A 24963-nucleotide genomic window follows, 5' to 3' on the forward strand; every position below is an offset into this window, starting at 1 on the left:
ACACTCTAAAATCACACATTAAAAAAACCTGCAGACATGACATGCAAATGAATGCATTAGTGCCAATACCTGCAGTACCTCTAGTTTCCACATGAGGCTCCAAAAGTGAGTCAGTCTCCAGAGACTGATGGATAATATGTTAAAATATGTTAATATGTTAAAATGTCCAACTTTACAGCTGAGATAAAAACCTTCAGAGCCTCAATGATGCATTGAGTTTTTCCTTTGCAGTCACCTTTCTCACTCACTATGTATTAACAGACCTCTCTGCATTGAATCATATCTGTTATTAATCTCTGTCTGTCTTCCACAGCAAGTCTCTATCCTGTTTTCCTTCTTCCACCCCAACCGGTCGCAGCAGATGGCCGCCCCTCCCTGAGCCTGGTTCTGCTGGAGGTTTCTTCCTGTTAAAAGGGAGTTTTTCCTTCCCACTGTCACCAAAGTGCTTGCTCATAGGGGGTCATATGATTATGTATCTACTGTACAATATAAAGCGCCTTGAGGCGACTTTTGTTGTGATTTGGCGCTATATAAATAAAATTGAATTGAATTAATACAAAAAACTGTTTTGACCTCTATGGATGGTTTCCTCCTTCAGAACAACAGTAGTGGAGAAAACCTTTTATTCAACTCTCCTGTTTGAGTTACATCGAGGTTTAAAGCTATGCATTAATATTGCCGTGGCCACTTTCACAGACAGGCTGGTGCCGACAGGGCTAGCTGCTGTCAGCTCTGCATCATCGTAGCTAGTTCATCCAAGTTTACACAGCACATTGAACATGTTTTATCAGTCATTAAGAAAAGCAAAGGCCCAAGGTTAGCAGTACCCTCAGGTTTACCCACAGTTTTATTAATTTTCCATCCATTTGTATTTTTCAGCTGGTTATTGACGCCCCACCTGCAGCGGCTCATGTCCCACAGTTTGAGAAATGCTGCAGTACGTAAAACTTTAAATATATTTTTACTTAAACAGCTGTAATCCACTAACTGGTGATTGCTGATATATTCAAAGAGGTGTGACAGTTTTGCAAACAACACATAATGACTCTTTAAACCAGACAAACCAGCAGAATAAAGAACCCTAAAGAAGGATGCAGGTTGCATTCCAACTCACCACGTCTAAGAAGGTGTTCTCCAGGGACCTGTACTCAGGTGAAGTCTTGTTGAAGAGGTCCTCAGAGAAGTCCATGTTGGTGACGCGCAGGCTGAAGAACACCACCAGCTCCCGGCCGTGGCTGGCCGTGGTCATGGTGGGAGTGGTTAGGTATCTCAGTGGAGGTGTGGCCGTGGTGACAATGGTCCTGTGTTCCTCCTGCACAGACAGGAAGCCGCTCCCCTCTTCTCCCTTTTCCAGGAGCTCATTTGGGTCTGTGGCCACCACGCTGGTTTGATCCAGCTCCACAGCCAGGTCCTGCACAGCTTCTTCCACCATGTCTTCGGTAGCATCCGGCGGGGTGGTGGGGCTTCCGCCTTCTTTTTTTATGTAGCCTCCCAAGTCTTCATCAATAATGACGACAGCTGGCTCGCTTTGCTCTGACTCCACCTCCGGCTCAGCGCTATCACCCTCAGGAGACTCAGTAACAATGGGGACTTCAGATTCCTCTGCTACCTCAAAGAGTCCAGAGTCAATTGTTGGGACGGGTAAAAACACTTCAGAAACATCGACAGAAGCTGCCGGAGGTGTAGGCAGTGAGTCTGAAGCTGGTGGTGCTGTCACACTGATGTCTGTTTCTGGGGATAAATTACTTTTTTGTGTCTCCTCTGGCAACTCTTTAGTGGCTTCTGATGTGCCTGTTGTGTCTGCAGCTGCCACTTTGAAATTTCAGGCAAAAAGGATTAATTAAGTCATGAGTGCACACAAAGGATTTCAACAAATTACCAAAATGTGCCTGTATACATACATAATAAATTCATACAGCTAATGCAGAATCCTCACTTCTGCACTAAGATAAAATCTTACAGAAAAGATCCATCTGATGGAGTCTTTAATAATCAAAAAATAACCCACAACTTTTCATGCAGCACAGACACATTGCACAGTCTGCACTGAAATGTAGGGAGATCACATTTTGGTTTGTACACGGCTCTAAAATTATATAATCAATCCATCAGAAAACATGTAATCATCTCACTTCCATCTCATTTATAATTACTGTAATTCGCCCATATATTATACTCTTTATAGGTTTTACAAAAGAAACACTTAAGTAATGTAACAAGTAGTGTAGTGTAGTGTAGTGAAGCGAACTGATTTCTCCGGCGAGTAATTAAGTACTGCATTACTTTTAAGGAAAGTAAAAAATTATGTGTAATAAAGTACTTTTTTGAATAACAACCCCAACACTGCTCTTCACACCTGCTCACCTGTGATATGAGAGATCGTCTCCAAGTGTGAATTGCCTTTTGTCGTTTCTGTCATTGTGGTGGAATTGACTTCATGCTCCACCTGAACGTCTACACTCTCTACATCCTCCTCGTTGTAAAAATGATCAATGATGGGATAGTCATGGTCAGGTTCGCCTACATCTTCGCTGGAAGGTTGGACTGGTATGACGGGTAAATTATGCTCCTCTGCTGGGTGATGATAGTCAGTTCTGACAGGATACAGGAGGTTTTTATCTTCAATGACCTGAACAGCATCCTCTCCAAAAGGAAGGTTGTCCACACCATCCAAGGAGGGCAGGATTTTAATTGATTCGGCAGGTGGCTCAGTGGCATCTATTTTAGGTTCTGGTTCTAACATCTCTACTACCCCCTCACCTGGATCCGATTCTAGGCCATGAAGATGCTCCCCTTCTGATTGTTGGACTTCCTCTATTACCTCTTCTTTAGATTCTGGCTCTGAGACTTCTGGTAGCTTTTCCTCTGGTGGTAAACTGTCAGCTTTGCCTTTGACCGGTTGAGAAGCTTCTTTTGGTTTTGGGCTTTCAGCAACCTTCACTTGTTCCACGACTTCTTCAGATTGTGGTAGTGGGACCTCAGTTACATCCAGTACTTCTGATTCTTTCCCAGGTAATGGTTCGTATGGTACCTTTTTCATCTCTACCACCGACTCAGTCGGTTCTGGTACTTCTTCTTGCTCCTTTTCTGATTCTGCAGTCCCAACTTCCACAGGTGCCATTTCTGTTACTTTGGGCACTTGGGTTTCCCTTGTCGGTGCAGTTTCTGGTTCTGCAGTTTCTTCTGCTGGAGATTTAACTTTTTCTACCCGCAAAACCTCTTCCTCCTTTCTTTCGACATCTTTATCATCTCGTGCTGGACCCTCAGAAACCTCTTCTTCTGCTGGTTTCACATCTGCTGGCTTTTCCTGAATTACTTTTGCTTCAGGTTCAGAGGCCTCTGGCACTAGTTTTTCTGATCCTGTGGCATCAACCACCTCTCCTTTTGGTTCTGAAACATCTTCTACACCTGTGAGTTGTGACTCTTCCTCTGGTTCTTTAACACCCCCCACATTTGGCTCAGGCTGCAAATTTGGAATTACATTTTCGTCCATTTTTTTAATCTCTTCTGTAATTTTTGCTTTTTCCTCTTCTGGTTGTAAAACACTGGGCTGTTCATGCAGTGCTTCTTCTGTCAGATCTTTGACGGTGCTTTCTTCTGCTTCTGCCTTGGGCTCTGAAAATTCAAGGTCCTTCTCTTCAATACCTAGAGTAGTAATTACTTCTGTAATTACTTTTTCTGGCTCTGAAACAGCAACTTCTTGAGATTCTACTATAAACTCTTCCCCTGGCTCTGAGTCTACAGGCACTTTTGTGTCTGGTTTTGCATTTTCAGCTACTTTGTGACCTGGCTCTGAGGTTTCAGCTGGCTCTGAAACTTCAGGCACTTCATTATCTACTTCAGAAACTTCAGGTACTTCTTGACCTGGCTCTGAAGGCGCAGGTACTTCTTGAACTGGCTCTGAAGGCGCAGGTACTTCTTGACCTGGCTCCGAAAGTGCAGGTACTTCTTGAACTGGCTCTGAAGGCGCAGGTACTTCTTGAACTGGCTCAGAGGGCGCAGGTATTTCTTGACCTGGCTCAGAAGGCGCAGGTATTTCTTGACCTGGCTCCGAAAGTGCAGGTATTTCTTGACCTGGCTCTGAAGGCGCAGGTATTTCTTGACCTGGCTCTGAAGGTGCAGGTACTTCTTGACCTGGCTCCGAAAGTGCAGGTACTTCTTGAACTGGCTCAGAGGGCGCAGGTATTTCTTGACCTGGCTCAGAAGGCGCAGGTATTTCTTGACCTGGCTCCGAAAGTGCAGGTATTTCTTGACCTGGCTCTGAAGGCGCAGGTACTTCTTGACCTGGCTCCGAAAGTGCAGGTACTTCTTGACCTGGCTCCGAAGGCGCAGGTATTTCTTGACCTGGCTCTGAAGGCGCAGGTACTTCTTGACCTGGCTCTGAAGGCGCAGGTATTTCTTGACCTGGCTCAGAAGGCGCAGGTACTTCTTGACCTGGCTCAGAAGGCGCAGGTACTTCTTGACCTGGCTCAGAAGGCGCAGGTACTTCTTGACCTGGCTCAGAAGGCGCAGGTATTTCGTGACCTGGCTCAGAAGGCGCAGGTACTTCTTGACCTGGCTCAGAAGGCGCAGGTACTTCTTGACCTGGCTCAGAAGGCGCAGGTACTTCTTGACCTGGCTCAGAAGGCGCAGGTATTTCGTGACCTGGCTCAGAAGGCGCAGGTACTTCTTGACCTGGCTCTGAAGGCGCAGGTATTTCTTGACCTGGCTTTGAAGGCGCAAGTACTTCTTGATCTGGCTCCAAAGGCCCAGATACTTCTTGATTTGGTTTTGAGGCCTCGGCTACTTCATGACCTGGCTCTGAAACTTCAGGCACTTCATTATCCCTTTCAAAAACCTCATATACTTCTTTTTCTAAATTTGAAACTTCAGGCACTTCTCTGTGTGGTTTCGAAACCTCAGCTACTTCTTGGTCTGGCTCTAAAACTTCAGGCACTTCTTTTTCTGGTTCAGAAACCCCATGTACTTCTTTTTCAACTGATACTTCAGCTACTTTTTCATCAGGGTCTGCAACAGTTGCTCCTAGTTTGTCAGGTTCTTGAAGTTCATCTACCTTGGAAATTTCAGCTACTACTTCTTTTAGTTTAAACACATCAGCTGATTCTTTGACTGTCTCTGAAACTTCAGATACTTCTTTGACTGTCTCTGAAACTTCAGATGATTCTTTGACTGTCTCTGAAACATCAGATACTTCTTTGGCTGACTCTGAAACTTCAGATACTTCTTTGACTGTCTCTGAAACTTCAGATGATTCTTTGACTGGCTCTGAAACTTCAGATACTTCTTTGACTGTCTCTGAAACTTCAGATGATTCTTTGACTGTCTCTGAAACTTCAGATGATTCTTTGACTGTCTCTGAAACATCAGATACTTCTTTGACTGTCTCTGAAACTTCAGATGATTCTTTGACTGGCTCTGAAACTTCAGATGATTCTTTGACTGTCTCTGAAACATCAGATACTTCTTTGGCTGACTCTGAAACTTCAGATATTCCTTCAACTGTCTCTGAAACTTCAACAGTTGCCTGCAAAACTTTGAGCGATTCTTCATCAGGTTCAACTGCCAACCCACTTTCTGGTTTGAGCAGGCCCTTTTCATTTTCCAACTCTGAAACATCCTTTGTTTCTGAAATATCACCAGCATCGTGGGTTTTAGAGACACCCAAATGTACCTCCTCTTCTTCCTCTGGAAGAACATTTTCTTCTTCGTCTTCATGAAGTATCACTGTTGGCTTTGTGGGTGGCTGGTCTGTTATGGCGGAGACTGTTGTGATGGGGAGTCTAACATCAGGCGCCTCCTTTGCAGCCGGAATTGTAGTGAATATAATATTAGCGGTTGGGGTAATCTGAACAGTGTCCAATCTAGGACCTTCTCTGTCGTCACCAACAGGACTCAGGTCTCCCTCTGGTATCAGGTTAGGAGACAAACTGACGTAGGGAGCATCTGTCTCCAGCTCAAGAAGTGCAGGAGGGGTGGGAATGTAGTCTCGCACAAGTTTACCGGTTTCATCATGATGAATGGTTTCAATCTCATGTGTAATGATCAGCAATTCTTCTCCCTTCCCCTCTTCCTTTACTGGCCCGGGTTCACTCACATAAATCGACTCATCAGTAACGTCCTCCGAGCCTGGGAGTTGATCGCTGCCCTCTGCCACCCCACTGGTCACTGCTGTCGCATCATCATCTGGGACTGCTGTTGGGTCAAGCAGGATCTCCAGGGCATTTTCCTTCTCCATGGGGGTGAGGGAAACTGCCGGCCAGAGTTTGTCAAACTCTGGCTCCACAGTGGAAATTTCCAACTCGTTGTGTGAATCAGGCTCGCTGGACTGTGGAAGGCATGTTGGCAAAAATGAAAACAAAACAAAAAAAAACAAAAAAAAAACTATTAGACAACTTTAATTTACAATATTTAAGTCTTAAGGATTGTATTTAAACATGTTACCAATCACACTGAAAGCTGTACAAGACAACACAAACAAAGACTGCTCTAGTGTGACCTGCACAGTTCTGGAGATCAGTTGTCTTCAATTTAATAGAACGTGATGGATAGAGAGCACTGCAGGCTCTATGGGGTTTCATCTGGGGTGGTCTCTCTTTAAAATAAGCCAACTACAGTTTCATTAACCATTATAATGGTCTTACCTGATTCATTACTCCAACTGAAGCGGTGGCTCTCAATGCTGGTAGGAGGATCTTTTCTATGACATTAAAAAAAAGCAGGTTGAAATCAGATAAAACCAATCAGTTACTCATATTTCTCAAAATCTTGTAGTGGAATTATACACCAAGCCTTAAATGCTTTAACTAAATAGAAATAGCTGATTGTCCAAATTAGGAGTTACGTAAAAGTTTCCACCAGATGCTCCAGGTATCACTGAGCCCAAAATTCTCAGTGGAACCACAATGTCATAGAGCTCCAGGGAGCCTGATTATGTAAGGTTTTCTATGTTTACAATTGGCCAGTACAAAACTGAATTAAAGTGAAGCTCTTTAATTCAGTTCCTCATTTTTAATTCAGATAAACGAGGCTTATTTAAAAGAAAGTGTCAGATGGGACGTTTTCGACTGTTTTCTGAGAATTCACTGGAGAAGTCTTTATGAAAGGTGTTTTTTTTGTTACAGACTGTAGCTGTGAATCCTTCTGTATTAAAATAATGTTCTAACATCGTTCTCGTTGAAGACTGAACAATGCCGGTGTTCACATGTTCTAAATAATCATTTGGGTGAAACAAATTTAGGTCCTGAAGAAATTTTTTAGCTTTTGAAGGGCCTGGATCACAGAGGACGATCTGAGACAGCTGTGTCACAGTAGCTGGATGTTGCCCATGCCGTCTAAAAAATGCAAGTAGAGCTGTTCATGACTCTTTACATGCAACTTATTTGTGCGATGACCATATAAATGAAACCAAAGAGTGACCTCTGTGGAGAGACGTTACCTGGTTCAAAGTTAATTGAATCCAGGTCGACTGGAAGGGACGCCTCCTCACGCAGAGCCTTGGTCACCATTTCCCTGAGTGCAGAGTTGGCTGAGGAAGACTTGGGTGTGTCAGTCGCATTCTCTGAAATCTCAGAGGTGATTTGAGGGGAACTGACCTCAAAGACCAGAGAGTAGTGCACCGAGATTCCTCCAGGCCTGAAAGAGGAAATATTATCCTTTTTATTTTTTAAAGATGGCAAAACAGACATGAATATGGGGAGCAGATGAGGGATGACATTCAGTTTCATGGGTAGGTGGGGCAGAGACTCTACAGGGTGAGCTGTGTCAGGGTCAGGAGATACTGCCTCTGAATCTTCTCACTAACCGCGCTGATCAATAAATGTCTGAACTCTGCAAATACAGGTCGACTGTTATGGAGATTTTGTGCTTCTCAGCTTTTGTTTCGTCAGTCCTGTAACATCGTGTTTTAACATAATGCTGCAGATTTCATCGTGATCTCTGCTACGGAGTGTCCTTTGGCAGAAATATCCGCTGTCTTTAAAGCAGCTGAGGATGCATAGGTGGCAAAAATCTCAGATTGGCACATTTGTGAATTGCACTAAATTTTAGATGCCTGGTCTGTTTCGCTTGTTACTCTCTGATTGGATTTAGGCAATAAAAACTACTAACTACAAACTATGAGTTTGCGCTCATGTATGCATGTGAGATCACAGACACTAAAGGACAGCTTTGACAAAAGGAGCCGACATATGGGAAAGAGTTTCACATACATAGTTAAAAGGTTGCACTGAGAAACACTACTTTTAGGCATTAATATCTGAAGCTACACTTCAAAAACAAGAAGAGAATATTGAGCTGCATCAATATTCTGCATCGCTATCATCATCAGCAGAGAATAAGCTGATTTGTTAGATGGGACAATTAGAATGCCGATGATGTGAATTTCTTTGTTTTGAGTGAACTGACGAAGTGAAAGCACTTCTTCTTTAGGCCGCGAGATGGTTCTCCATTTGGAACTTGTAAATCACCAGGTTGGTTTTACACTTACTTCCCTCTTATCGCTGTTTTTTGTCTCCTCCACAGACTGTACATAAAGGAAAGGCGTAGTGATCTCCGCCCTAACACACCTTCCACCTTATTTGTCTTGTTGAATCCAATAATAATTACAATAATAAACTTCTTATATTCAAACAACCTAGTGGCACAGACTCATCAGTCACAGATAAATGAGTCCATGCTTCCCCTACCAACGCCAGTCACATGGTCCATTTGAGCACTTCACTAAAATAAGTTTTGTTGTACGTTGTTTGAGTATTTCTACTCCGCTGTATTGTGGTTGTAAACACTCTACTTTGCACTCCATTTATTTATTTACTACAGATTTGAAAACAAATGTACTCATGCATGGTAACATATCGCTCTAAAGCTAAATCACATTTATGATTCTACATAATCTGTACTTTTATTTTAGGTACTAAACATATTTTTATGACTTTTCCTTAAATAAGAGACTGAATACTCTTGTCACTCCTTCGTTTTGTAGAAAGTTACTGTTTTTAATACCTGTGATTCACATGTATTTCTGCAATCCTCCGTGGCTGGCTAACTGAATGAACGCCAGTATAACGCGCTTCCTTTTTCCATCTTTTATGTACAGTCTGTGGTCTCCAGCTACCCCTGACTAAAACATCTGGCTGCTCAAAACATCTTTAAGACTTGAAAACCAAAACAAGCAGCTTAAAGAGGCTAAAATCTCGAGGGGACGCGGTCAGTCAGCCGTAGGTTTGTGAGGTCTTCGTTACGTGTTGTTGTTTGATTTTATTTTTACTGACATGAGTCCAGCTCTTGCTGCTTATTAAGAAGTAAGAACAAGTGTACAGACATGTGAAAATATTCTTGCTCATTGTCATAATTCAAACACTGAGAAAAGTCACTCTTTGCTTTGTTGCAATCTGGCAGGCAGATGAAGGAAGGAGGAGCTGCGAATCCTTCCCGAGATTAGAGGACGAGCTCCCGCTGAGGCCTCACCTCCGTGTTATTGGCCGTGACAGCCCCAGACGCCACAGGGGAAGGCAAATTAATCGGGGGAGCAGCCTGACAATTACAGTATCCACAGGTCTTCCTGTTTCCCTGCTCACCTGTCTTCTCCGACACTGTCACAAACTTCATGAAAAAGCATCTGTGCTCCTTGTGTTCACCTGTAACGCGATTGCGATTCACAGGAAGCTGTCCGCCTGTCTGAGCAGTTATTTGGTCCCCGTGCAGATCTTTTCACTGAGCTGTGTGAACAGTTTGGGGGGAAATAATCCCCCCTCTGTGAGTCTAACTCGGACACAAATAAAAGCTGAGCCGCATGTTGGCAGGAAACTGAACACAAACACACAACAGGAGGCGGATACTACAGGGGATGTTTCATCTCTTGGTGCCATTTACCCGTCAGTGTCCTGGGTCTCGCTTACATTGGGGAGAAGAAAAGAAGGCATTAGAGCTGGAAATGAAAGTGTAACAGAAAGAAAGGCACCACCAGGATGACAAGAGCCACAAGAAATGAGCCATTTGAGTGTCACTTTAAATTCGGCATGAAATGATGTGTATTATGGTGGAGTCTGAAAAAGCCTGTTTCTCTGGGGGAAACATTGTAGACAAAAGAACAACAATCAATGTTAAAGCTGGCAAAAAAACATGCTCAGAATAAAATACAAACTTTAACAATGAACAGCTTAAATAACCTGCTGCATCAGGACCGAGTGGCTCTGACTCCTGCAGTGATTTCTGTAGCAGCGCTTTACATCAAAGGTGGAAAAGTGGGAACAGTGATGGGAAGTAACGGCATTACTAACGGCATTACTTTTTTCAGTAACGAGTAATCAAACTAATTACTATTTCTATCGTTGCAACACTGTTACCATTACTAAGAATGGTAAAACTAAGAATTACCATTTTTCAACAAACAGACGGTTGAAGCTGTGTTCAGCTTACCGCACTTTATATCAGTTGCACGGAAGTAGCTGTAAGTAATCTGGGCGCTACAGCTTTAAGCAGCTGCGCGCGCTCCCACCGACGGCAATCACTTTCTGCCCGACGATCACTTTTTGCACAACACCTGGAGCTAAGGGGGCAAAACAATCGCATGAGTCCTGCTGTTTGACTGAGGAAGCATAAAGTAGTCGTGGTAAGCCAATCACATGACCACTTTAAGATGACAAAGCAACAAGGTGATATTTACCAGTTTTTAAATTGTGTTGATAGGCCACGTAAAACCAGAGTCATGATAAACAATATATACGCTGTGTTTTTTCCTGAATAGTTTCGTCACGTTTACTGTCTAAGGACAGCGCAGCAAGCACTCTCTGCTTATGACCAAGAAAACCAAAAAACAGCCTGTTCGTGTTGGTGGAAAAATGCACCATGTCGACCAATCATAAAATGATATGGCAACATGAGATTTGGTTGTTTAGGGAAGAGGGGAAGTTTTAGTAGTGATGGCGAGAGGAAGAGAGAGAGAGATAAAGACAGCAGAAAGAGAGAGAGAGAGAGAGTTTTGAGATGTGAGAGATTTTTGACGTTTAGCATGTTTGAAGTGTGTAGTTAATGTGTTGTCTTGTGTAGTTAAGTGTGTAGTGTTGTGGTTTTGTGTTGTGTGTCTGAACAATGAGGCGATTGCTGTCTTGGGATCTCACAAAAGTTGAATTCCAACAATTGCAGCAGCTACTTAGTTGTAATCAGTTTTGGGACTAACGCGTTATTAAGTAAAGCGTTACAGTAACTACATTATTATTGTGGTAACGAGCACGGTAACTAGTTATTATGCCAAAACCGGGAACGCGTTACTCGTTACTGGGATTTAGATAGGCTCGTTACTCGTTACTTCGTGTGGTGGCTATCGCGGAGCTTCCACAGATTCAATAACATTAGCAAGTGGTGGAGGCCAGCAGGTGGATGAAGGAAAAGGGAGGCAAGAGGAGAGACCCGAAGCGGCCGCTGGTCCGAGAGTGTCAGGTGAACTGAACTTCAGGTAAGAAGTTATGACCTGCAGTGTATCTGAGTCAGATATGAACCAAGTTTAGGTGGAGTTTATTTTCGTTATGCTGACTTTTTCGTACTGCGTGCTAGCTAGCATGACGGAGTTTCTATACAGCTGGGTGGGTGCTATGTTACTGATGTTGAACTTTATTTTGTTCATAAGGTTAATTATTAGAGTTGCCAACCGTCCCGTAAAAAACGGAATCGTCTCATATTCAGAGAAAATATTACGCTTTTGGTATTGAGGTGAAAAGGAACAGTTTGTCCCGGACTTCAGCTACAATGAAAAAGACACAAAGCTGGAGTTATTCTGTCTTTATGCTGCACAGCTGCCTCTTCTTCTCTCATTCTCTGCCCCTCCCTCTCCTGTTTCTACTTCAGTCATGAAACTGATCAATGATCAGCTGATCGGCTTTTCTCTCTTGTTTATTTATCGCCCACTTTGCGCCAGAAAGAGGAAACCAGCGGATGTCGCGGTAAGACAAATAACACCAGAATCCTTTTCTAAGTAGCTGACAGCTGGTAACTGTGCAGGGGCGGGTCTAGCAAAGTGTTGCCAGGGGTCCATGTAGGGCATTAAAAGGGAAAGGGGGGCACAAGGAAATACTTTCTTATTCTCATTTAAAATGCCTCACTTTTAAAAAAATAATTATCTGAGTCTTACAACAAACAATTGATAGATTGATACATATATACCATCAAAACAGTGTACATCACTGTCACAACAGTGTTTATTTTCATTCAAAGGCTTTATGATTTTTCCTATAATGGTTAAAATGCCCGGGACGATTTTTTTGTCCCAGTCCAGCCCTGTATGCAGCTCATCTGCAGTCTAGTGTTGCCTACATCTTCCGATTCAGAAGGCAGAATTTCCGAGTTCTGAGTACAATCGAAAGCACCACGACTGCAGTTTTTGTGTTGGATGTAAAAAGCAGGCTAGGATAGAATCAGGCGTGGGATTTCTCTCATGGAAATGATTACATTATTTTTTCCTTTAATTGGTAGGTGGCACAGTGCACTTGTGGCAAGTAAGCAAGCTAGAAGACTGGAAATCTTGCTGGGTATCCAGTTACGGAAGCAACACATTAACAAGAGAATTCTGAGTAAAACCAAAGTTACTTTCCCTAGTAACTAGTTACTCTGAAAGTAACGAGTAACTTGAAGTAACTGAGTTACTTTTGATAGAAGTAACTAGTAATGTAACTAAGTTACTAATTTAAAGTAACTTACCCAACACTGGTTGTAATATTACTCTTTCTGGGTCACAAAATAAACTTTTAAGATATTTTGAGGCGTGAATGTAGTTGTGTAAATGTCAGATATCTGCTTGGTTTACAAGACATCACATATTTGCAAAAGTGCTCCGACGTTTTTGGAGATCTGACACCCACCATCTCGAAGCTAACGGGAGGTCGAGACCTACTACAGCCGGGAGGAACACCGCTTTCCTGGCACATCGTGCCTCAACCTCCCGGTCGGCTTCGAGCTGGCGGCCTCCGAAGAATGCGGTTTAGACTTTTGCGAGATCTCGCAAAACTTTTGTGAGATCCCAAGTTTGTTTTGCGAGAACTCGCAAAAGTCTGTCTTAATTTTTTTTTCTCCCATGTCCCTTACGGGGCTCCGTAGTGTGGCATTTTAATGAATGCAGAACACCTGATGGTTATGTCAATAGTTTGAAGTGGTTATAAAAAAAAAGGGTAAACGGTAAATGGCTGCAAATAACTTTTTAACTTTTTAAAAAATTGACAATTTATATTTGCATTTAAAGTTATGAAATATGATTCAATAAACATGTTTGTGGTTGTTAAAAATATAACTTTTTCAACTCAGATTTTATGTTTTTTGTCTGATTTTAGATCAATTGTGTTAATACAGTATGTCAAAATGAAAACATAACTGTAAATTCAGACACGTAAGGATGTGCTGAAAAGATTGATACCAAACAAGGCGAAGTAAATAGTTTTTAAAGGTGAGGCAAAGGTAGTTAAAAATGGCCAATTATACCCTGGACCCCAGAGGGTTAAAGAATTTTTTAAAACGCAATAGTTACTTTTCAAGTAATTAATTACTTTTAATATCTTGTAACTCAGTTACTAACTCAGTTACTTTTCTGAAGAAGTAACTAGTAACTATAATTAATTACTTTTTCAAAGTAACTTGCCCAACACTGCATGTGAAAGCGTTTAATGAGACTTCTTCAAGAAGTCCTCTTCACAGTCACATATGCTCAGAGACACAACGGCGCCCCCTGGTTGGTGAACAGTTGCTTGGTGCAATTGACCTCAAACAGTACAGTGAAGCACTAAAATCCTTCTCATAGTTGCTTTGGTTACAAGCAGGTTGTCACGAAGATGCCGACCTGTCTGCAAACACTCGGAGACTCAGTGAGCAGCAGTGAAACATGCAGGATTACCAGTGGTGTCTACGGTGACATTCTCAGAGTTTTGGGGTTGAAGCTGAGGTACCGGGTGGTGAAACTGGTCTAGAGGTGCACGTGAGGATGAAAGGTGAATATAAGATTTATAACCACAGATGTCTGCACAGGCGTGGGAATGCTAGCCCGCAATAACAGAGTCACAAACAAAGCAAAGTGCTGATCATCTGAGTCAGAAAATGAAATGAGCAAGTGTTACTTTTATGTGCAGCCAGTTTGGTGGCAGGGTCGTCCAGGTGAAGTATGTTATCGGAGATAATTTCATTCTTTGGTTTTTAAGGAAGCTAAAACAGGCAGGATGCACAGACATCTGTGTGTGAAGGAACAGCATTAATCGATTACTCTTACATCAGGTCATATTGTGGTTAGAATAAATGCCCCATGCTGCTGCGAGGTGGCTGTACGGGAGGCGTCTTGAATAATTTTGCTTCGCTAAATGTTAGAAAAGCTCATAATCGTATTTGGCGCCTTGGTCAAGGGCTTTATGTGGACGTGAAAAAACCATATCAGGCATATATTTGTGATTGAGCCTTGGTGCGCTCGGTGAAACTGAATTCGAAACGCTTGGATTATAGAATCATGCAAAACAAAGCGCTCTGTGACGAACGGTTGAATGTTTGCTTAATTCATTCCTGTTTGACTGATTTCAAACCAAGTTTTTTTTCCTAAACGGTTAAAAATGACTTTGTTTTTGAGGAAAAACTATAATAATATTTTCTTCCCCCGTCAGGTTTCGATGCTGGCCCGCTGTCACTGCTTATAAACTGGAAACGCATCCAGCAGAGATAAATAATCTTTCCATTCAGTCTTGTTAGTAGTGGCACGAAACATTCGCCTGCGGCGGTGTCTGAAACAATCCGACTCACAACCGGCCTCTTATCTATTCACAGGCCGCCCACGCCAACTGATCTGCTCGTTTCAGATGTGATGAAATTATCGAGCCTCGCTGGATTGCCTCGCTGCCACCACCACCACACTGGAGAGATTTGATTACTCAGATGTATGCTTCACGATTCGAACTCACCTGATACCCAGCACATGGATGGATCTAAATCCAGGAAGTTTATCAAAGACATGCTGCATCTGCAAAGGAAAGAAACAAACTTCTTTATACCGTCGTCACCCTCTTCCCGCTCCAACATAATCAGTTCTGGGCCACCAAACAAGAGCCAGCGTGTGAACATGCACAAACACCGCATGAATGGGAAACCCCCATTGATATCTATCTTTGGGCGAGTTAAGCACCTGGACACTTATGACATAATCGTCTTTAAGAGCTCCATCAGGCAGCATCCCGCTGCGCCTGGCGTGACTTTAAAGGACCCAGCTGCCTTTCTTTAGCATCAGAAAAAGAGAAAATAACTTTGAAGGACTCGATTTCTCAGCAGGGGACACGACATGACTCGCAGCAAGGAGCCCAGAGCAAGGAGACAAAAGGAAAACCCTCGTAGGGAGAGCGGGCTGGGGGTAATCTTCTCCCTTTCTCTGAACCCTGACCTCGCTGCCCTGTGGTGTAAGCTTCTTTACTATCAGCCTGGACCAGCAGCGCCGGCACAGACGGACGCTGATAGAGGAAGAGGAGGAGGAGGAAGGGCAGGAGATCAGACTGTCACAAGCGAAGCTCGTTCAGAAACTGAGAAATAAAGATTTAGTTCTTTGATTAAAAGTGCAGACTGAGCCTGATGCAGCAATGCAGAATTAACCAATCAGAGTTATTTAATTCTTCCGTTGCAGCCGTTGTAAAGAGCGAGACCCAGGAAGAACAAGGTCATTACACGAAGAGTGCCTCCCACCTCAACCCCTCAGAATCAGCTGATGTTTTTACAGCAACTTGAGCCCAGATCTTCCCCTCATATGTTGGTTGAAATTTGCTGATTTGTCATTATTTTTCCAGCGTTTCTCAGTGTTTGGCAGATATCCACAAGAAAGTGTCAGTGTGGAAAAACACGTTTAAACTACTTGTGTATGATATCCAGTAACCAGCTCTGAACATCAATGTCATGGGATATATCATAGTTTAAATAAATTGCACCAGTTTAACACAGAGGACCTGAAAAGAGTGCTGGTACCCTGGATGTTTGATATTTTCTGATAATTTTCTGAGGAAAACTGCAGAAAAAGTGAACTTTAAACGAGTTTCCACATGGTGGAGGACCCAAATGCAGACACGCGAAACAAAACCTTTAACAGAAAGCGAGCCGTTTATTGTGGCTGATAAAAAGTACAAACCAAACAGCTAGGCAAAATCAATTTGACCCTAAAAGAAAAAGCCTAAAATGAGAAAACTAGAAAGTAAACATAAAAAACCTTGAACACGGAAACCTGGGGAGATTACGTAAATACCTGAAAGCACAAAACCTTGGAAACATGGCATGAACATAACAGATGACCTGACAATAAATGAATAACAACAGACTACATAAATACACAAGAGGGTGACGAGGGAAACGAGACGTAAACTGGGAGCTTGACACGAGAGACAGAGAGGGAGTGAGACATGACGGGCTGAAGAAACATACATGGATACACATGACAGACAGGGGAGACATGGAACAGAGCACAGGGAGGACACATGTAAACAAGAAGGGTTGATGAGAAAACTGGACCAGACAAATGAAACTAAACATACAGCAAATGCTAAGAAAAACTAACATATTCCAAACACAAAGAATTCACAAAAAGACGATAACCTCAAAATGCTGGGTCATAATCACTTTGTCTTTTGCAGTTTAGGGAGCTTAGGTTTATTTTCCCACTTCTCTCTATTGGTTTGAGTGAGGTAGTTTTTTTTATTCTCATCAGTAGAGGTTGGAAAAAAAGGAATCAGGAGGTCTCACCTGGTCCTGCAGGTGTTGTGCCAGGTCGATGTACTGAGGGGAATCCGGGTCATCCAGCAGCTCTCTGTAACCCGGATCCACCAGGTCGATACTGAACTCCACGATCTGCTCCACCGGACTATCTGGGACGACGTTTGGAAGCTCCGGGTCCTTCAGGACGGCAAACGAGACAAATGAGAGGCGCTAAAAAGGGACAGCTTACGTGCGTCTCTTCGTTATGCTTTAACATTTTAATTTGCATTTCCAAATACATGAAACTGACTGGTATCAGAGAAAATAACAAATCTGCTTGTGTGAATAGAACCACATATGCAGACGAGAAAAAAGAAACGATAGAGCGGGAAATTCAGGCTGAAAGCTCTTTTTATGATTCATATTTCAACAACCATAAGGATCAAAAGGAAGTTTTCATACATCCAAGCACAACAGGAAATAGCGTATCTCTTTGTTTATGTTTGAAACTAAAGCAAAGATATTCCATAATGAAAGTATGAGGAAAAAAATGGCTGCAAACATGAAATAGGCTCGTACCTGTATGTTTAACGCTCCTGTAGGCCGTGAAAGAGCAACGACCTCACTGCTGCGGTCATTTCAGAGAACAGTCAGCAGCGAAATGACGCCATGTTCCCTGCTTTAAAGGAGTTTGATGTCAAATGTCAGCCCGGGCTTTTTGTCCTCCTCCTCTCACCGTAACCATGAATAGGTCAGTGGTGTGAAAAAGCAGTAATTATCTGAGGGGGAGGAGTGAGGCGCTTAACAGCTCCACCTGTGCAGCAGGTAAACCCGCTGTCTGCAGACTGAAGGTCATGTGATCCTTCTCCAACAAACACAGCTGCCAACGTGCACATCTTTCAGGTTTTTGCAAAGCTGGCTTTTTCTTTTATTAGCAACTGTTTCACTGAAATGAGCTGAAAAGAAATTGATGTGACTAAAAATAAGTGCAAAAAACTTCACTGGCTGAAAACTGGCTGAGGTGTTAAGTGAAGTGTGAATGAAGTTTGTGCCTCCGTTCATCTTGTGTTCAGCTGGTGATTATCAGAAAACCTCCATCTGACGTCTGATGTGCAGTCGAGGACATTTCAAGAACAACCAGAGGAAAGCTAAAGGAAGCACGAGGACCACAGAAGAATTAAATGTAAGAATCTGTCACTCGATGGAATTTGACAAAGTAATAACTGATCCCAGCACTGTGAACAGTTTTTAAAAAACTAGACACCACCAGGTCCCGTGGATGTGATGGGACTTTCTCCTAAACACTGTGTCTGCTGTTGTGACTCCAGCTTGTAGTCTGTTGTTTCGGCTCTCAGCTGACTCAATCTTCATCCCTAAAATAATGAGACCCGTAGCTCTAACATAACCATGATGAAATGCTTTGTTTGCATTCTGGTAGAGATGCTGTGGAGTGAAGCAGAGATCTGATGATGCTTTGATGGGTCTGAGCTCAGCGTTAAACACCAGCCTCCCTCACAGTCTCCTAAACAACACGACACACAAAGGTGTGTATTTTTTATATAATTAAAAAACAGCAGCAGGTGGAAAGTAACCTGGCTGTTTCACTCGTGCAGGAGTACAGGACACCCCCCCCAGGGTTGTGTGAGCTCTCTCCTTCCTGCAGTATACAAACAAGCTTGTGATTCAATTCTCAGATCATATAGAAATTCTGTTTGCTTATATAAGAGAGAGGGCAGGGACGCTGCTTTGGTGGGAGGGCAAAACCAAATGTTAAATGTAAATGAAACCGAGGGAAGATCGCTGATCTGAGATCAGGCGCTGACCTTGGTTGTCAGTTAAAACCGGTTTGAAGCGTTGTTGTTGCCCCTTTTTTAAAGAAGGCTAACAGCACAGCGGGAGGATATTATTTTATAAGGGACCTATTGCATCTATTATCAGTTTTGGTATTACGTTTGGTAACCTGTCTGTTGAGCTCAGATCACAAACTCAAAATCTGATCAACAGGGCTGCAAATCTGGGCTCTGTGTGGATCTGATATCATGTTTATTTTAGGCCATGTGCTCCCTTGTTTGTCCGAGACAATAAAGTCTAATCAAATCTACCTTCTTCTTTTCCCACAAAGGGAATCCCGAGCTACTTCCTCCTGCTTTTCCTGGTGGACCCCAAGGCATCCCCAGGTCAGAGGCGATATAATCTGGGTGTGCGGATTTTATCCACTGCAGTGTTACCCTGAGCAAGCCTCTCCAATTCCCACTGAAGGTCACTGTTGACTGAAACCAGGAGGACATTGGAGGACATCAGAGGGCTGGTGGTTTACGTGCCACCTTCGTTTTAGCACTTTGTTTTGCTTTGTTCTTAATCACCTTTTTCACCGTCTTCTTGTTTTCACACTACACTACACAAACGCTGTGGGAATAAGAACGAGGTGGATTATGCTGGTGCAGGAACCGGAGGGCTCACTGTTGTTTTGGCTCGGACAGACGTGAAAGAAGACAAAACCGATCTTTGTGCTTGTCTTATTTATCGATGTAGCGTTAAAAAAGAAAATCTTTGCTTGTGATTTGTCCACAGTGCGACGTCATCCCTGCAGTGGGTCATACAGCGGGACAATGATCCCAAGCAACAGCAGATCTCAGAACGGCTGAGAGAGAAAAGAATCGAGGTGCTGCGACGGTCCAGACCTCAGCCTGACTGACATGCTGTGCTCAGAGAGCTGTGCACAGACAAATACTGCAAACCTCAATGAACTTATGCAACACTGTGAAGAAGAGTGGGCCAGAATCCCTCCACAGTGACATGAGAGGCTGATAAATCACACAGAAAATGATTACTTCAGCTTATTGCTGGTAAAAGTGGTTCTACTCCATCATCAGAGTAAATTAGTTTTCACAGGACTGGTTGAAGGATAAACCTTTGAGTTCTCAAGTACGGAGCAGTTAGTAAGCAGCTCTTAATGGGTTACTTACAGGTGATTACAGGTTAAGAAAGAGGACAGAGGGACAGAAGTGATGCCTTTCACTCAAATTAACTGATGTATAATTTCATGAACGCCCCAGCGTGACATTTTCAGCCTGTCAGACACTTGAGCTCCTTCCTCCTTCAGCTTCCTGCGGCAGATAAGAGCGCCAGATTGATACTTCGTATGTAAATGTAAGTGCTCCTCTGTACCTCTTTGAGCTCCTTGGCAGGGTGGCTCGTTTCAGGGGCGGAGCTTGGAGAGGCACTCGTGGAACTGAAGAAGACAGTGGTGCTGGTGACGAGCACTGGGGGCGCTGACGGGGGATCGGTCTGAGCCTCAGGACCTGAAGAGAGACAGGAGCAACGTTAATCTCAGAATAAACCAACTACAATCTACCTGTATAATATATTTGTGTATACAGGGAGTGCAGAATTATTAGGCAAATGAGTATTTTGTCCACATCATCCTCTTCATGCATGTTGTCTTACTCCAAGCTGTATAGGCTTGAAAGCCTACTACCAATTAAGCATATTAGGTGATGTGCATCTCTATAATGAGAACGGGTGTGGTCTAATGACATCAACACCCTATATCAGGTGTGCATAATTATTAGGCGACGTCCTTTCTTTTGGCAAAATGGGTCAAAAGAAGGACTTGACAGGCTCAGAAAAGTCAAAAATAGTGAGATATCTTGCAGAGGGATGCAGCAGTCTCAAAATTGCAAAGCTTCTGAAGCGTGATCATCGAACAATCAAGCGTTTCATTCAAAATAGTCAACAGGGTCGCAAGAAGCGTGTGGAAAAACCAAGGCGCAAAATAACTGCCCATGAACTGAGAAAAGTCAAGCGTGCAGCTGCCAAGATGCCACTTGCCACCAGTTTGGCCATATTTCAGAGCTGCAACATCACTGGAGTGCCCAAAAGCACAAGGTGTGCAATACTCAGAGACATGGCCAAGGTAAGAAAGGCTGAAAGACGACCACCACTGAACAAGACACACAAGCTGAAACGTCAAGACTGGGCCAAGAAATATCTCAAGACTGGTTTTTCTAAGGTTTTATGGACTGATGAAATGAGAGTGAGTCTTGATGGGCCAGATGGATGGGCCCGTGGCTGGATTGGTAAAGGGCAGAGAGCTCCAGTCCGACTCAGACGCCAGCAAGGTGGAGGTGGAGTACTGGTTTGGGCTGGTATCATCAAAGATGAGCTTGTGGGGCCTTTTTGGGTTGAGGATGGAGTCAAGCTCAACTCCCAGTCCTACTGCCAGTTTCTGGAAGACACCTTCTTCAAGCAGTGGTACAGGAAGAAGTCTGCATCCTTCAAGAAAAACATGATTTTCATGCAGGACAATGCTCCATCACACGCGTCCAAGTACTCCACAGCGTGGCTGGCAAGAAAGGGTATAAAAGAAGAAAAACTAATGACATGGCCTCCTTGTTCACCTGATCTGAACCCCATTGAGAACCTGTGGTCCATCATCAAATGTGAGATTTACAAGGAGGGAAAACAGTACACCTCTCTGAACAGTGTCTGGGAGGCTGTGGTTGCTGCTGCACGCAATGTTGATGGTGAACAGATCAAAACACTGACAGAATCCATGGATGGCAGGCTTTTGAGTGTCCTTGCAAAGAAAGGTGGCTATATTGGTCGCTGATTTGTTTTTGTTTTGTTTTTGAATGTCAGAAATGTATATTTGTGAATGTGCAGATGTTATATTGGTTTCACTGGTAAAAATAAATAATTGAAATGGGTATATTTGTTTTTTGTTAAGTTGCCTAATAATTATGCACAGTAATAGTCACCTGCACACACAGATATCCCCCTAAAATAGCTAAAACTAAAAACAAACTAAAAACTACTTCCAAAAAGATTCAGCTTTGATATTAATGAGTTTTTTGGGTTCATTGAGAACATGGTTGTTGTGCAATAATAAAATTATTCCTCAAAAATACAACTTGCCTAATAATTCTGCACTCCCTGTACGACAATATACAATGAAAACAGTAAAAAACTATCAGTGTATAAACAGATGACATGCATTCCGCTGAAGATGTCCTACCTGTGATCTCCGGGAGCTTCTGCGTTGGTGCAGGAGTCGTCGCTCCCCTGCAGAAAGACAAACACATCATGACACAAAAATTTCACATTCTGAAAGTGAGCAGGGGCATCAAACATAAGGCCCAGGGCCTAAAGTCGGCCGAGCAGAGACTCCAGTCTGGCCCCACTTAACAGCACTGAAAAATGTGAAGCAAGGTGTAAATGATTACGTTTTACAGCTTTATCATTACTGACAAAGACCTCCCACATGCCCATTCATGCTACAAGTAATTAGAAAATACTTTTAAAAACATAAAAGCTCCTGTTTATTCACTGTATGTGCTACAGAAGTTCCTGTTTTCACATGGATGCTATTTTTCTGTAATTTCGCACATTGATTTTTACAGTTAAAGAGTGCTTTCTTTCATTCACTTCAGCAGAATTTCTTTATTGTGTGGAAAAAACAGATGTGTTGAACATTGCACTTCTTTTTCTTATACTAGAATATCTCAGGGATTAGATGTGAAATTAAATTTCTTTGACATCCCCAATTTGGAGTTGTTGAAGAATTTCAAAACTACTAATGCACATCTTTGACTCATCTTTTCAAACATTTACAAACAATGAACATAGTTACAGGAAAACATATTACACAAACATATTTATTTGTGGCACAAAGGTATATGTTAGATTGTATAATGAAAACAGAGGATGATCTAGATAAGTACAGTGGCGCAAAAAAGTATTTAGTCAGCCACCGATTGTGCAAGTTCCCCCACCTAAAATGATGACAGAGGTCAGTAATTTGCACCAGAGGTACACTTCAACTGTGAGAGACAGAATGTGAAAAAAAAATCCATGAATCCACATGGTAGGATTTGTAAAGAATTTATTTGTAAATCAGGGTGGAAAATAAGTATTTGGTCAATAACAAAAATACAACTCAATACTTTGTAACATAACCTTTGTTGGCAATAACAGAGGTCAAACGTTTACTATAGGTCTTTACCAGGTTTGCACACACAGTAGCTGGTATTTTGGCCCATTCCTCCATGCAGATCTTCTCGAGAGCAGTGATGTTTTGGGGCTGTCGCCGAGCAACACGGACTTTCAACTCCCGCCACAGATTTTCTATGGGGTTGAGGTCTGGAGACTGGCTAGGCCACTCCAGGACTTTCAAATGCTTCTTACGGAGCCACTCCTTTGTTGCCCGGGCGGTGTGTTTTGGATCATTGTCATGTTGGAAGACCCAGCCTCGTTTCATCTTCAAAGTTCTCACTGATGGAAGGAGGTTTTGGCTCAAAATCTCACGATACATGGCCCCATTCATTCTGTCCTTAACACGGATCAGTCGTCCTGTCCCCTTGGCAGAAAAACAGCCCCATAGCATGATGTTTCCACCCCCATGCTTCACAGTAGGTATGGTGTTCTTGGGATGCAACTCAGTATTCTTCTTCCTCCAAACACGACGAGTTGAGTTTATACCAAAAAGTTCTACTTTGGTTTCATCTGACCACATGACATTCTCCCAATCCTCTGCTGTATCATCCATGTGCTCTCTGGCAAACTTCAGACGGGCCTGGACATGCACTGGCTTCAGCAGCGGAACACGCCTGCACTGCGGGATTTGATTCCCTGCCGTTGTAGTGTGTTACTGATGGTGACCTTTGTTACTTTGGTCCCAGCTCTCTGCAGGTCATTCACCAGGTCCCCCCGTGTGGTTCTGGGATCTTTGCTCACCGTTCTCATGATCATTTTGACCCCACGGGATGAGATCTTGTGTGGAGCCCCAGATCGAGGGAGATTATCAGTGGTCTTGTATGTCTTCCATTTTCTGATGATTGCTCCCACAGTTGATTTTTTCACACCAAGCTGCTTGCCTATTGTAGATTCACTCTTCCCAGTCTGGTGCAGGTCTACAATACTTTTCCTGGTGTCCTTCGAAAGCTCTTTGGTCTTGGCCATGGCGGAGTTTGGAGTCTGACTGTTTGAGGCTGTGGACAGGTGTCTTTTATACAGATGATGAGTTCAAACAGGTGCCATTCATACAGGTAACGAGTGGGGGACAGAAAAGCTTCTTACAGAAGACGTTACAGGTCTGTGAGAGCCAGAGATTTTCCTTGTTTGAGGTGACCAAATACTTATTTTCCACCCTAATTTACGAATAAATTCTTTACAAATCCTACCATGTGAATTCATGGATTTTTTTTCCACATTCTGTCTCTCACAGTTGAAGTGTACCTCTGGTGCAAATTACTGACCTCTGTCATCATTTTAAGTGGGGGAACTTGCACAATCGGTGGCTGACTAAATACTTTTTTGCCCCACTGTATAGGATTTGATAAACGTTTGCGTTCTCCCCCTAATATGGTCACTTTAAGCGATTTCATGTTTGTCTTTTTCTGTATTAACATTTATTACTTATATGTTTGAGATAAAGATTTGATTGATTGACTTCCTGTCACATCTCTCCTGCTCCAGGTTGGTGTATGTACGAATCAGAACATACACTCAGCTTCAGGCAGTTTTTTCTACTCGTGGTTCTTAATGACATCACAGGGAGAGGATATCCCTAATATGGTAATCTGAAACAGAAGCTCCACCCACCTTCTGTTCAGACCTTCTGTCAGAATGCAGATGACTTAAAGTGGGAGGAGCTAAAACAGCTTGTTTCACACAGGATTAACTGAGGGGACAGCAGCGAGGCTCAGTGTGACATAAAGAAGGTTTATGTTGAACTGTGAATCATGCAAAGCTGTTCTAGTATCAGTAATGAGCACAGCTGTAAGACTTCCAACTTTATGTTTTACAGATGCACTGATCTGAAATTAAAGACTTTTTTTTTTTATATCCGTCAAATTTTTAGAACTCTATTTGGTTCTTCCAGAAGTTTCTTCCTGTTAAAAGGGAGTTTTACCTTGCCACTATTGCCACTCTTGCCAAATGCTTGCTCACAGGGGGTTGTTTGGTGGGGTTTCTTTCTATCACTGTAGAGTCTTTACTTTACACTATAAAGCACTTTCAGGCAGCTGCTGTTGTGTCTGTCCTGTTTTTGGCCGAGTAACGCAGCTTAAAACTTTGCTCTATGTTTGGTGTGAGCACCGGTGGAAAACGGCCGATGTTTGAACAAAATCTGTTTTACTTCATGATGAGGGTTACACGCTGATATGCATTTGAGTTACTTAATAAAACATGGCCATGCTGTATGTTAAATGTAATGCTAATCCCATATAAAGCAGTGTTTTCGGGCTTAAGCCTGTCGTATCCAAACGCCACCACAAACAC

The 24963-nt window shown here is 42.9% G+C and overlaps 1 protein-coding gene across 2 annotated transcripts in view; it reads right to left on the reverse strand.

Moving 5' to 3' along the window:
• Positions 1–24963, reverse strand: part of LOC147313191 (uncharacterized) — a 62120-nt gene that overhangs the window by 24784 nt on the left and 12373 nt on the right. The window contains exons 6-14 of one of the 2 annotated variants that reach the window (XM_086265184.1): positions 21701–21747; positions 19852–19985; positions 16732–16881; positions 14919–14977; positions 9871–9891; positions 7436–7632; positions 6642–6697; positions 2365–6325; positions 1115–1812 (exon numbers count right to left, since the gene is read on the reverse strand). In XM_086265184.1, the coding sequence (XP_086121310.1) occupies positions 1115–1812; positions 2365–6325; positions 6642–6697; positions 7436–7632; positions 9871–9891; positions 14919–14977; positions 16732–16881; positions 19852–19985; positions 21701–21747 (5323 nt within the window). The remainder of the gene's footprint in view (positions 1–1114; positions 1813–2364; positions 6326–6641; positions 6698–7435; positions 7633–9870; positions 9892–14918; positions 14978–16731; positions 16882–19851; positions 19986–21700; positions 21748–24963) is intronic. The other variant, XM_086265185.1, reaches the window with a different exon arrangement.

Source organism: Aulonocara sp. 'chitande type north' Nkhata Bay, linkage group LG15 (genome assembly GCF_057382095.1).
Source record: "Aulonocara sp. 'chitande type north' Nkhata Bay isolate Kocher_YH1m ecotype deep benthic linkage group LG15, A_spYH_male_GT1.1, whole genome shotgun sequence".
Lineage (NCBI taxonomy): Eukaryota > Metazoa > Chordata > Actinopteri > Cichliformes > Cichlidae > Aulonocara > Aulonocara sp. 'chitande type north' Nkhata Bay.